Source organism: Panthera tigris, chromosome A1, assembly GCF_018350195.1.
Source record: "Panthera tigris isolate Pti1 chromosome A1, P.tigris_Pti1_mat1.1, whole genome shotgun sequence".
In the NCBI taxonomy this organism is placed as follows: Eukaryota; Metazoa; Chordata; class Mammalia; order Carnivora; family Felidae; genus Panthera; species Panthera tigris.
In genome coordinates this window covers 207,364,790-207,378,889 of record NC_056660.1, presented here as the reverse complement: position 1 = coordinate 207,378,889, position 14,100 = coordinate 207,364,790, and the positions used below count along the sequence as shown (strand labels likewise).

General features: G+C 44.2%; 1 protein-coding gene across 2 annotated transcripts in view; it reads left to right on the top strand.

Moving 5' to 3' along the window:
* EGFLAM (EGF like, fibronectin type III and laminin G domains) overlaps positions 1-14,100 on the top strand; it is a 470,630-nt gene that overhangs the window by 415,352 nt on the left and 41,178 nt on the right. For both annotated transcript variants that reach the window (XM_042996268.1, XM_007095458.2), the window contains 6 exons: positions 2,266-2,381; positions 2,945-3,263; positions 3,910-4,010; positions 5,154-5,254; positions 7,175-7,319; positions 10,647-10,836. In XM_042996268.1, coding sequence (XP_042852202.1) covers positions 2,266-2,381; positions 2,945-3,263; positions 3,910-4,010; positions 5,154-5,254; positions 7,175-7,319; positions 10,647-10,836 — 972 coding nt within the window. The remainder of the gene's footprint in view (positions 1-2,265; positions 2,382-2,944; positions 3,264-3,909; positions 4,011-5,153; positions 5,255-7,174; positions 7,320-10,646; positions 10,837-14,100) is intronic.

The following is a 14,100-nucleotide window of genomic DNA, read 5'->3' as shown; positions in this document are numbered from 1 at the left end:
TGCAGGCTGGATGCAGGTGGCTTAAGAGAACTTGCATCCAGGTATAAACCTGGAATCAACAGGCTTGAATTTTCCACTGACACGTGGGCTATTTTAAATAAAACTGTGGAGAATTGATGTGAGGGTAGTGAGAACACCACGTCTCCTGTCTCATCTCTCCTCCACCAAAATGTGCCCAAACACCTGAGAACGGCTCCTTCCCTGCTGTCTCCTGATCACCTGTTCACCACCTTTCTCTCTTCCTGGTCCAGAGATTTCTGATCAGCAGTGTGCCTGACCAGAAGGCTTCCCACGCCCTCTTTCTGTCCTTTCTGTCACATCCATCTGTTTTCAGTCTGCTTGCTATTTTTTTGCATAAAGGAGGGTGAGTTTGCTTTTGTGACAAAGGTGTTTGGCTTAGCTTATTCTGAAAGCAGAATGGCTTTAAGTTCAGTTTATGTTTATGGGGCGCCTGGGTGGCTCAGTCGGTTAAGCGTCCGACTTCGGCTCAGGTCATGATCTCACGGTCCGTGAGTTCGAGCCCCGCGTCGGGCTCTGTGCTGACAGCTCAGAGCCTGGAGCCTGTTTCAGATTCTTTGTCTCCCTCTCTCTCCGGCCCTCCCCTGTTCATGCTCTGTCTCTCTCTCTCTCTCAAAAATAGAATAAACGTTAAAAAAAAAAAATTAAAAAAAAAAAGTTCAGTTTATGTTTGTCATGTCTTCTTCCCCTCCTGCCCCCCCCTTCCCTTCCCCTCCTTTCCCCTCCCCTCTCCTTCCCTTCTTTTCCCTTCGCTTCCTAACCAGGCATCCAAACACTGGACGCCTGATGGGCATTGGCAACCTACAAAAGTCAGTTTCTGTTGCCAGAGTTGTTTATGCTGTAAAGGCTGGGGCCCAGTGTGCCCTGATTAGAGAAGGCAGCTAGTACCTGTGCCTGTGAAAACCCATTGGGAGGAAATAAGGGTGCTATGGAGCAGCACTTTGAAAGACTCTCCTACCCTGGGGGAGTGCCACCTGTGTGAGCCTACGTCAGGACTGCTGCAGATCAGCAGATTTTGTGACGATCTCCCAAAGGACAATGCCTTGTCTCCTAAGAGTTTTTCTCAGCCCACCTTCCAGATCTGAAAGATCCCATTGTCCTGCTGAGATGGATGGAAATGGTGGCACCCACGATAACCTTGTAGGGGCCCTTTTTTTCTGGGTGTAGCACTGTTTGCTCTAGTGCAATATCTCTTTCTTGTTTTAAAGAATTTGTGATGAAATATTTGATACATCAAGTTCATATAAAAATAATATGAACATTCACAGGTACCCGGCATCTGTCTTAAGAAATAGACTATTATAGAGCACCCAAAGGCTTCGGTGCCTCACACCTTATTCACATCCCTTTTCTAACTTCCCCCAGGTATTTTAGTCATTGTCTTACTTTTTGGGGGAGTTAAACCATATATATACATATATATTTAGATATATAGATTTATTTATCTAAATAATATATTAAATTTTGCTTGTTGTTGAATTTTATATAAATGGCATCAAACTGAATATGTTCTTTCGCAACTTGCATATTTTGCATGGAATAATGTTTGATTAAGCCATGTCAACACATTAAATGCTCATTCATTTCTCCTGCTATGTAGTATTCTATTCCATATATATATTTTATATATATTTATATATATGTATATATATATATATATATATATATTACTGTAATTCACTTATCCATTCTCTATTGACAGATATATGGGGTGCTACTTGTTATAAACAGCAAATTTGAAATGCTTTTTACTGTTATAAATTGTGATGCTCTGAATGTGTTTTGCACATGTTGTGGTACACATGTGGGAGGGTTTCTCCAGATTTTGTAAGCTGGGGTGAGATTGCTAAATTGGGGTGAGATTGCTGGGTCAAAAGGTACGAACGTTTTCTACTTATTTCCAAGTATTTTTGCAAAATGGTTGCACACATGTAACATTGGTGTATGGGTCCCCATTGATCCCATCCTTGGTAATATTCTTTTATTGCCCAGCGTTTACCTTTTTGCCAATCTTGTCAGTATAAAACGGCAGCTCTTTCTGGCATTAATTAGCATTTCCTTAATACTTATGAGATGAAACATTTTCTATTTGTTAGTCGTTGATGCTTCCTCTTCCGTGTTGAATTCTTTGTGTGTTTCCAAGACATCGCGATGCATTTGGCAGAGTCCTGTCTGTGGCTGAATTAGGATAGAAAGGGGCAGAGGGAAGGCATATGTTGACAACAGTGTGCTCCTTTCTCTGTGAAGGCCCTGAGGAGGCAGGAAGTGGCCGCTATGGACCCCGCTATACAACCGACATGGGAGTCAGTGAGGATGATGACGGATTTGAAGACGACTTAGATTTGGATATTTCCTTCGAGGAGGTAACAAGAATCTCTGCTCTTAAAACCTGTGTGTTTTGGTTTTCCTGCTGAACAAGGCAAGTTAGCTGTTGGACCAGGAACATTCTACTTAAAACTTATTTAAGCAGGCCCATTTGCTCTTAATACGTATTTATTTTCTCTATTAGGCTCCAGGTGCTTATAAATTAGTAGCAACTAGCATGCTAATGTTGTGTAGCCAGCCCCTGCCTGCGGACTGGCAAAAACAGATTTCCCACCACGTGAAAATGTACAGTCAGGTATTAGAAGGAAATGAACAATTCTTTGACAAAGTGAGGCATCTTCGTGATATTATAACAATAAAAATCATGTAATATCAGCTTTACCACTGGTTTTCTGTATAGCACAGGGCAAGGTACTTAAAATCCTTGAGCCTAAAGTTCTTATCCATAAACTGGGGTCAGTACTATCTGCCCCATTTACATCCTAGAGTTTTGAGAAATAACAAAAGGGACTTTTCAAGTATTAGACACCAACCATAAATGAGGCTGTCTAAACACTGTGTTCTGTGTTAATCCTGAATCCTTTCTCTTCTCTGGCTCTAGGTTAAACCACTTCCTGCTATCAAAGGAGGACATAAGAAATTTTGGGGGGAATCCAAGATGGCACCCAGGTCAAACCCAAAGACCGCATCTAGGCTTGTCCCCCCTACCCTAGCGTCTCTCCCAATGACTACAGTGGCTCCCCAGCCCACTCCAGCGGAGAGGAAAGGGAAGAATGGTGTGGCTGTAATGCCGAGGCTCTTTGACATGTCTTGTGATGAAACGCTCTGCTCAGCTGACAGCTTTTGTGTCAATGACTACACCTGGGGGGGCTCGCGGTGCCACTGCAACCTGGGCAGAGGTGGTGAGAGCTGCTCAGAAGGTAGGCCCTTGGTGGGGAGAAGAATGTGGTAGGGAGGTTGGTCCCATTGGGAGCCAGAGGGCAGTTTTGTGGTCCACACGTGGTTTCTTCTAGCCCTTTATCTAAGAGAAGCCCCTTTTTCCATGTGCTCGCGATTAAATTAGCTACACAGGAAAAAGGTAAGGCAACTTCTGTTGCTTCTAGTTGAATAGCAGCCCTGTGTCTATGTGTGCCACACATGTAGTACTTTTGAAGCAATTAATCATCCTAAAGGCACCTTGGGGAGGTGGACTTTACTTTGATCACATCTCTACCGAAAACATGCAGCTGAAGCATGTTGCGTGAAGGTTAAGAAAGATAATAATTGAGCCAACTTACACTTACACAAACGTACAGCTGGAAAACAGGTGTCAGTGGTCTTAAAGCCATTGATTTCTTTTTAGGGTAGCAAGTTAACACTCTCCAGTTTCTCCCTAAGAGTTTCAGAAGCTCTAAGTCCCCAAGAATGAGAATCATAAGTGTAAAAAGTAGAGACGATAATGAGCTAGGTTTAATAGATTGTTAGGGGTTCTCACTTAATGATATCCGGGCAATGGCATATATTGATTTTTGCATTTGAAGAAGTGAGGAAATAACATTCTTTTATGTTATCTTTTTCTCTTTTTAGATATTGTTATACAGTATCCTCAGTTCTTTGGCCACTCCTTTGTAACCTTTGAACCTCTGAAGAACTCCTATCAGGCATTTCAAATTACTCTTGAATTTAGGGTAAGAAGGATTAGTTGTTTGATGAATGCCTATTGGATGGGCAGCTTAACACATCATTGTGCCACATCAGACGGGGTCGGGTGGGGGTGCAGGAAGCAGGGAGGTAAGTAGAGAAGGTAAATATGACACAGGGCCTGTCCTGAAACCTGTTCACAGGGTGGTGAGAACATTGGGCACGTTCACACATTCAAGGGTGCCAGCGAGTGGAGGGTGGGTCCTGTATGCTACTGAACTATGGAAATGACTGTCCGACCAGTGAGAATGTGTAGGTCCCAGCTCTGTTGCCCATAATTGTGACTCCTCACAGGCCAGGATTTCAGAGGTATAATGCATTCCCCATTTCCCAATCCCTCTTAGAGGGAGCCCAAATGTCTGCCCTCAATGCTATGGCTATAGCTGAACAAATAGGAAAGCTGCTATACAAAGCCCTCGCACATAGTGAGGGGCCGGTGGACGCTCTCTGATTTGAATCAACTGCACATCAGAATTCAGTCAGTGACTTCAGCTTCAAGTTATTCTTTTGGGCATCTCAGACAACACAACAAGGTTTGAGACCTGGAAACAAGCCTCCTTTGAGATCATGATCACAGTGTTGAGTGTGTTGAGTGTTGAGATCATCCAAAAGATGATCTGTCTCAGGCTAGGGCAGCCAACATGGGTGAAAACCAAACTAGTCTGTCAGTGGGGCTGATTTTATCGTCCTGTTCTCCTGACAGAAGGAAAGAAGCAAATTTGCATGCTTCTCCACAGGGAGGGAAGTAAAAAGAATGAAAACAAAAACAAAAACAAATAGAGTGCTCTTTGGTGGAAGTAGAATTTGATGGACACGCAAACAGCCTCTCTGTGACCGTGGTCTCTGCACACATTTGGCCGAAGCTCTGCTGGTGGACCCACAAAGCCAAGTAAAGAGCAGGTCAAATGCGGAGTCACCTTTCTCTAACCTCACTGCCATTTGTCACACACTGTTTATATCGCTGCCGTTTTTTAAAGGGAAAAGAACTGAGAATTGGCAACTGGGAGTTAATTGGAGTCCATGAGCTTGCCCCTTTGTAAATAGGACCACAGGGAGAATGCTCAGATTTCATATTCATGAGTGTTTCCAGGTGGTGCTCATTGTTTGTGTGGCGTTTGTTTGTACAATAGGCGGAGGCAGAAGATGGTTTACTGCTCTATTGCGGGGAGAATGAACACGGGAGGGGTGACTTCATGTCTCTGGCCATCATCCGACGCTCACTCCAATTCAGGTAACTCTCACTAAAATCCCACAGATTTTTAAAATACCATCCTACATTATATTTTTACATTTTTATAGAGTAAAAAATACATGGAATGGATTCCTGGAGATAAAGGTTACTAAATAGTGGCTTATCGGGACTGCAGGGGCCCCCTTGGAACTTGAGTTTCAGAACCCTGTAACCATCCATTCGTTCAACAGGAAATATTTCTTGAGCACCCACGGTGTACCAGGGACTGTTGTAGATCCTGCGAATGCAACAGTGAGCCTAAGTGATCTAGTCCCTTTGCTCCTACAGCCCTAGTGGATGTGATGGGAAGGAGGCTGAGATCTTCTCCCTGTCCCCTGTGGTAGGTCGGACTGACATCCCTGGGGAGCAGAGAGGAGCCTACAACCTCCTGAGGGCTCCCAGAGGCTCAGAGCCCATCCCTACTTTTCCCTCTGGCTGTGGCAGGCTGTCTGGTGTTCCTCCTCTGCCCTGGTCATTTCTCTCCCAATATATTTTGGAAGCCATCTTTGGTTTGCGTGTGGTTTTCTGGGGGCAGAGTTTTGTGAAGGTGTGAGTGTTTTGGCCACCCTCAAGGGTACACAAGCACCTATCTGAGAATGACCGATGAGGATCAGCCTTGTCCTTCTCCATAGTGTACTGGTTAAGATCCTGATGGCACTGCTCCTCTGCTCCCTGACTCTGAGCAAGTGACTGTACCTCTTTGAGCCTGCATTTCCTCCCAGGGTTCTTGTGAGGATTAGGTGAATTAATACATACAAGTGCTTAGAGCAGTGCCTGGCCCATAGCAAGCACTCAATAAGCATTAACCGTCATTGTCTTTTGATTATTTCAGCACAAAAATTATTTGGGTTAAGCTGAAGAAGACTGAAACATCCCACCTGGGGTAGACAGTGGTCCCCTATCCTTTGCTAAATGCTTTGATTCATGGGAGTTTGATGTTAGGGCCAGGATCTGGGGCAGTGGTTCTCACCCTTGAAGGATCTGATAGACTTCCAGTGGCATTGGCTGTGATTGGCTGCTGGCCGCTCTCCAACTGGGCAGCTGCTGTGGAGTCTGATATCCCCCTCTAGATGAGCCTGCTCCACAATGCCTCTCAACCCCATTTCAGTCCACTGAGGATCGTGGAGACAAAGGGAAGCCAGGAGAAAGGACTGTAATTAGTGCACGTCCTGAGAAGGACAATGCTGGTCATGTGTCCTTCCCTACTGGCCATCTCAGGATCTGTGGGGGAGTGGCATGGTGGCTGCCTGGAAGTTGACTGGAAAGGGTCAAAATCATGGGTGTAAGGCATAGTGACTGGTGGGTACCCTGGGCCATAGGGAAGTTGGGAGAAAAAACAAAGCAAAAACAAGAATAAAGCAATCGTCTGAGAATGTTCCCCCTCCGCCCACGCCTCCCCCCTATGGAAACTGCACCTGCATTTGGGCACAGCTGAACACAGATGGCAGTGCTAGCCAGCTGGCCAAAATGAGTGTTTTTTGACATTTTAATAATATCGCTGGAGCCTGTCATTTGGGAGTTGGGGGAAGTCCCCAGAGAAATACCTGGAAGCAAAATGACTCGAGTTCTAATTCTCTGCTCTTGGGATCCACTTGAAGCATCTGGCAGTCACTGAGAAGGAGGGGGAGGATCTTAGTTGCCCATCGTTTTCAAAGCTGCAGAGAAAATCAGGTTGAAGGAGGCCCCACATTTGAAAGGTCTGTGGGCAGATTAAGATAAGTAGATTGAGGCCGGCCCAGAAAGCAGGTGTTGAGCTCTTTCCTGTAGAGATTTAAACAGTCCTTGATATTCATAAAAGTAACTAAACAGATTGACTCTCAGAGAAGCCATTGCCCCAGAAGTGGTATCCGTGGGGCCTGAAAGCATAACGAGCTGGTTGATCAAAGAGCCTTTCTTTCTTTTTTTTTTTCTTCCCCACAGGTTTAATTGTGGAACTGGGGTTGGCATCATTATAAGTGAAACCAAAATCAAACTGGGGGGCTGGCACACGGTTACACTCTACAGAGATGGGCTGAACGGGCTGTTGCAGCTGAACAATGGCACCCCGGCGACTGGCCAGTCCCAGGTGAGTGTGAGCCTCCCAACCTGCCCACCCACCCAGCACCCACCATGCGCGTCCCAAGAGGGCCCTGCTGCCGAGCTCAGGCCACGCTGGTGGGATGCAAGCTCCAGATGGGCCGGTTTTCGTGGCAAACCCGTGCACCCCAGCTCTGAGATGCTCCTGCATCTCAGTGGCTCTTACCACTCTCGGTGGGCTTTCAGGGCACACATCCATCCCACATCTACTGAGGAGCAGAATCGGATTTGCAAGCGTCATTACTGTGGGGGCGCAGAAGCATGCAGTTGGCTTTGTGCCCAGGGACATGTTCTTTTTCCACGAGGACATCAAAGCCAGGGGTAGAAGAAGGCCTGTATCAGAAGAATAGAAGCCATTATTAGTGCCAAACACAAAGCTTGCTTTTAAGGCAAGGGTGTTGCAATTCTGTGGCTTTAGCAAAGAGATCGGAAAGTTTCACTTGGTTCAATATGCAGGAATGATCCTTTCATCTACCATTTTGGGGGGCCATGATTATAGGAAGCGGTAAAACAGTTTAACTGTGGGGCTACTCAGTAAATCACCTAGGTATTCACATATTCGTCATGCTCTGGGCAATTTCAGAACCATGTTTAGAATAAACAGTTTGGATTAGCAACCTGCCAAGGAACGGAGTGTGTAATTATAATCAGGCAGGTGTCTGTGTTCTCTCAGGAAAAATGTAGCCAGAAAACCTTTGTGTATATGTATATAGCTTCCTCCCTGCCTGGACTTTTTTACTGGCAAGATATATCCTATAAAGAGCCATGCTTTGCTGATTCCCATTAATTTGGACCCCAAAGCTTCCAAAGGAATAAGAATCCAAATATAGAGAATATGAATCCAGTGAGATCACTTATGCATATATGCATGTACTTCTAAGGAAAAAAGACAGGATAAATGAACTACAGAATCACATAAATCCCAGAACAATAGCCCTAAATATGATTAAAATTAAGTTTGATAGGAATAAAGAAGCTTTGAACTTGGATCCAAAATAGTAATAGTGAATATAGGGCAGAGAAGCTGTAATAAAAGCAACAACACATGTGAAAAAGTCTTATGTTTTGAAGCAAGGAAGTTCAGTAAAGGTTAATAAGCAGAGCCATGTGGTAACAGCAAGCTGAAGAAATTACAAGTTGTATTAATAGAGGCATAGCATCTAGAAAAAGCGAGGTGATGATCGTATGATATCCTAGTAGCCCTGTATATAGCTTCCAGTGCTCTAATGGTAACTCTAATCCTCTAAGAGGATTGCATTCAGCTCTGTGATTGTACTCGAAGAGGTCCTCTAAGAGGACCACAGATATATTGGAACATGAAGGCAATCATTGAAACAGGAAACTGACCTGAAATCCCTGGAGTGATTCATTGAAGGAGCATTGTTTAGTTTGGAGAAAAGAAGGTGAAGGTGTGGATGGTGGCTTTTCATAGAATCAGAGAGGGGATTTGGGGAGAGAAGGACTTACTCTGTGCCCCCTCCCCCCCCAGGCTGATGTTGAATGGGAGAGCCTAAGGGAGTAATTTTAACTCCACTTAATCATACAAAAGTGTACAGAAGTGCAAAGGACTATCTCAGGAGACGGTTTCCTGTCCTGTCCTTGGGGGTGTTGAAAAAATAAGTTACCGAAACCTTTTGGTAGGGATAATACAAGGGCTCTGGAAGTCAATGTGAGCTTGGCTTATATGAGTGTTTGTATTTTTGCCAATTTTATCCTTTGAATGAATATAAGAATTAATTGCAAGAAGCATACAATTTTATGGCTACTCAGGGCAGCGTTTGCCGTTCTCCTCCCGGGACTTGGCTAGCAAGCTGTATAAGCAGGACAGCAGCTGTGGAATGTTTAGTAAACTATCTTGGGAGATAGTGACTCTGTCTTATATCAAGGTTTGCAAAGTTCTTCAGGGTCTGTCTGGCTTCAGCCTGACCCTAGGGGAGCTCTGTAGTATAAGTTATACCTCAGAGCGGTCCCAACCCAAAGCTGGTCAATTGGACTTTCACACTTTGGCACCCATCAAACACTGTTAAGTGCTGTGTCGGGGGAAATGAAAACTCCAGGGCACTTCGAATTCTCTGCCTCGTAGGCAAAGCAGGCTCCAGAAACCCAAAGCAACCCTCACCAGAGGAAGGTAAAAGCCAGCTTTTACCAGACTATTGCCTGGGACGTTGTAAGGGGGGCTCAGGGTTGCTGTTCCAGAAAAGGAAAAAAGCGCTAAGTGGTCAGGCTCCTGGTACAGTCCTGAATCAGGGAACAGAGTGAAGATGGGTTTCAGGAGTGACTTCTGAGGATCTTAACGAAATAAGCCAACAGGGCATTCAGTTCATCCCACAAAAGCAGTGTGCCCAGAGGCTGGCAAACAGTCCTTACAATTCACTGTAAGCACTTTACAGCTGCCTCGCTCACATTCAGCACACTATTTATAAATGATTCTTATCCATTCATTAGAAAAGATAAAGTAACGATTAGATGTTCTATTTGTTGGTAACATTTCGTTTGCCACATTTCAGTGGCTTACGTTCTGGACTTTAAAAATTCTGGCAACATGCTTTTTCCCACTCCCCTTTAATCCAAATGAATGAAATATTTCTGTAATAAAAATAAAAACGACCAAGGGTGCCTTAATTTTGTCCCACCTAATGTTCAGTTTTTTGTTCTGTGTTTTGTAACCTCAAAACCTGCAATCCAGTTTGTGGTTTTCTCTAAGATTAGAAATGTCCCTACCTCACCGTAGTAACACACACACACACACACACACACACACGCACGCGCGCGCACACAAGTTGTATCCGTGAGCAAATTTCAAAATATTTTGCAACACAATCTGTGTGGCAATCCTCCCCCGCACACACAATGTTTCTTGCAGGATATAGTATAAAGGTGGCTGGGAATAGGAAAGGTAAGCGTTGGCCCACATATACACAAAATTAGCATTATCATCTTTTGAGACGCAGAATAACCCTGTGAACCATCCAAGGTACACAGTAAGTTGGTGTCAAGACTGGAAAGACAAAGTTTTTGTTGGATGCCCGGCCCAGTACCCTGCCCGTTGGGTTGCTCTTGGCTCTGACCTACCTTCCCTTCCCTTCTAGGCTTCCAAAATCATCCCTTCTCGAAACACAGCCCTCTGAGGAGCTCACTGAGTTTCCTACGGTAACCAGGGGTTTAATTTTCCAGTAAGGCAATGTCATAAACATAAACACAGATGGAAGAAAGCAGTGGGGCTGTAAACTACATCTTAACCATGTCCCTCATTAAAATCTGTTGTGTTTTGGCTTTTGATTTTGTTTAGTGAGTTACGGTTTTTTCTTTCTTACAGGGCCAGTACAGTAAAATTACCTTCCGGACGCCCCTCTATCTTGGTGGGGCTCCCAGTGCTTACTGGTTGGTCAGAGCAACAGGAACAAACAGAGGCTTTCAAGGCTGTGTGCAGTCGCTCACCGTCAATGGGAAGCGAATCGACTTGAGGCCCTGGCCACTGGGGAAAGCACTCAGTGGGGCCGACGTGGGTAAGTGGTTGCCCAGTGGGCCAGGGTGCTCTTGTGGGATTGCCTTTCTGGTGTGGGCCAGGGCAGTAAGAAGCTTCATGGATTGAAACCCTAGGCAGCTGGCTAATGTCAAACTTTAGGAGGGAGGTGGGCCCAGGGGACAAGCTTGGTGCTTTGCAGACATGATGACCTGGATCTGAATACCAAGATAGGATAAACAATATGGCGCACCAAACCCTTGGTTGTGTCCTGTTGCCCTTGGCTCTCTTCACGAAGCATGGCATGGTCTCATCCAACAAAGCAGCAAGCAGTTCAGTGCTTTCACCCTCCCTTACTCACCCAGTTCAGTGGAAAAGCCAACACAGTAATGTAAGAAGAGGTTTCGTATGCTCTCTGCTTCCAAAAGAAATGGTCACATTCTAATTCTTGACCACTGTGTCCAACTTTCTCATATGCCCTCTCATTAACGCCTCACGCCAGCTCTAGGAAGTAGAAATTGTTATGATACCTTTTTTATACATGAAGAAACTAGGGCTTGTAAAAGTCAAATAACTTCTCCAAAATAGCAGGCAGAGCTAGGACTGATTTTTATTTTTCAGCGGTTTAAGCTTCACAAAAAAATTGAGGAGAAGGTACACAGATTTCCCACATATCCCCCACCCCCACACATGCATAGCCTCCTCTATTAGCAACACGCCTTTGTACCTTTGTTACAAATGATGAACTTGAATTACCACTTCAGTATCACCCAAAGCCCGTAGTTCATATTATGGCTCACTCATGGTGTTGTACGTCCTGTGGGTTTGGACAAATGTATAACATATATCCATCATTATGGTGTCGTATAGAGTGTTTTCACTGTTCTAAAAACCCTCTGTGCTCTGTTCATTTATTCCTCTCCCCACCCCCCACCTCTGGCAACCACTGACCTTTTTATATTCTGTATGATTTTGCCTTTTCCAGAATGTCATATAGTTGGAATCATATGTAGCTTTCTCAGATTGGCTTCTTTCAGTTAGTAATATGCATTTGAGTTTTATTCATGCCTTTTCATGGCTTGATGGCTCATTTCTCTTTAATGCCGGATTATATTCCATTGTCTGTATGTACTGCAGGGCATGTTTGTCTTGCCTACTGAAGGGCATCTTGGTTACCTCCAAGTTTTTGGCAATTGTGAATAAAGCTGCTGTAAACAGTGTGCAGGTTTTTTGGATGGACATCAGTTTTTAACTTCTTTGGGTAAATACCAACAAGAAGTGTGATGGTGTGGTGATCACATGGTAAGAGCATGTTTCATTTTGTGAGAAACTGCCAAATTGTCTTCCAGAGTAGCTGTTCCATTTTGCACTCTCGTCTGGAACGTTTGAGAGTTCCCGTAGCTCTACATCTTTGTTAGCATTTGGTGTTGTCAGAGTTCAGATGCTAACAGGTAGGTAGTGGGATCTCATTGTTGTAAGTTGCATTTCTTTGATGACATATGATGTGGAGCATCTTTTCATACACTTATTTGCCATCTGTATGCCTTCTTTGGTGAGGTTTTGTTAAGGTTTTATTTAGCCCATTTTTGAATCAAGTTGTTTATTTTCTTGCGGTTGAGCTTTCAGAGATTTATATATATATATTGGGCAACAGTCCTTTATCAGATGTGTCCTTTGGAAATATTTTCTCCTAGACATGGCTTGTCTTCTCTAACTTTAATGAAATCCAGCTTATTAGTTATTTCTTTCAAGGGTCATGCCTTTGGTGTTGTCTCTAAAAAGCCATCGCCTTACCCAAGGTCATCTGGATTTTTGTCCACATTATCTTGTAGAAGTTTCATAGTTTTGCATTTTACACTGAGGGCTGTGATCTCTTTGAGTTAATTTTTGTGAAAGGTGTAAGGTCTGTGTCTAGATTCAGTTTTTTGCATGTGGTTGTCTAGTTGTTCCAGAACCATTTTTCTGAAAAGACTTGGATTGTCTTTAAAGCAGTAAGGACGTTTATTTCCGTCACTGAAAGCAGATAGATAATTCTAAGGTCGGTTAACTCAGTGACCATTTTAGCCTGGAAGGGGTGCCATAACACAATACCACAGAATGGGTGGTTTTAGTAACATTATTTTCTCACAGTCTGAGAGCTGGAAATGCAAGCTGAAGGCACTGGAAGGTTTAGCTTCTCCTGAGGCCTCTCTCCTTGGCTTGCACATGGCCATTCTTTCACTGTGTCCTCATCGGGCCTTGTGTCTGTGTCTATATCCCTGGTGTCTCTCCCTCTTCTTATAAGGACACTGGTCAGATTGAATTAGGTCCCCCCCTTAAGACCTCACTTAACCTTAATTAGCTTCTCAAAGCCCCTATTTCCAAATGCAGTCACATTGGGAATTCGGTCTTCAATCTATGAATTTTTTTAGTAACTTCCTCCTAAAATCCCTTTGTCTAGATGAGTTGGTGCTTTGCATATAGCAAGCATGTTGTATTTGTTATTAATATTATTATTAATATTCTGGCTCCACCCATTAAGCAGGGTATCAGTTGTTTTTTTTCTCTTCATTGGACAAACGGGAAACAGTCCTGAAATCCAGATCTGCAGTCTTGAGGTTGCATGGTGACCCCTGACAGGTAGCTAAGACCTTGCAAAGTTGAGCAAGGACCGATTTCTGGCAGTATTTTAAATTCTCACATGGTGCAAAACTAGCCTCTCCATTGAGCGGGTGGTACCAAATGGGCCCATCTTGCTGGCTCTGGGCGCCCCCCACCCGAAGCTGCTATTGGATTATTTGATGTCTACAAGCGTTGTGATGAACTTTAATGGCAGGCATCAGTCTCATTGCCTTTTTTCATTTTTTCCCCATTTTCCCCCTGGAGTGCTAGAACAGAGCTGGTTATTCAACCTCCATACTTGCTTTACTTTGAGGTAGTCCTCCAGAAATTCAAGTTCTTTTAAATTAAATGCAGTGCCACCATGGGGGAAGACTGGGCTCATACAAACAGCAGTGAATTTCTGGTGGAGATACAGGCTTCCAGAAGAAGGTAATGACAGTAGCAGAGTCACAGTTCCTTTGTCTGGTATCTCTAACTTGTCACTGCTATCTTCAACCACAGCTTTTTCTCTGTCCCCCTCCCCATCTCCATTAAGCCTACCTCAACTCCTCAAAGGGGCCTTTCATTACTGAAGCCTTCCCCCTTCATCACCTTCTTTAGATTATTCCCAGCAGTGAGACTCTCTCTAAACCCACATTCTAGAATAGTCAGTCATCTCAGCAAAACTTCGCATTCGCTGGCCCAGACTTTCTTTTATTATTTCCAC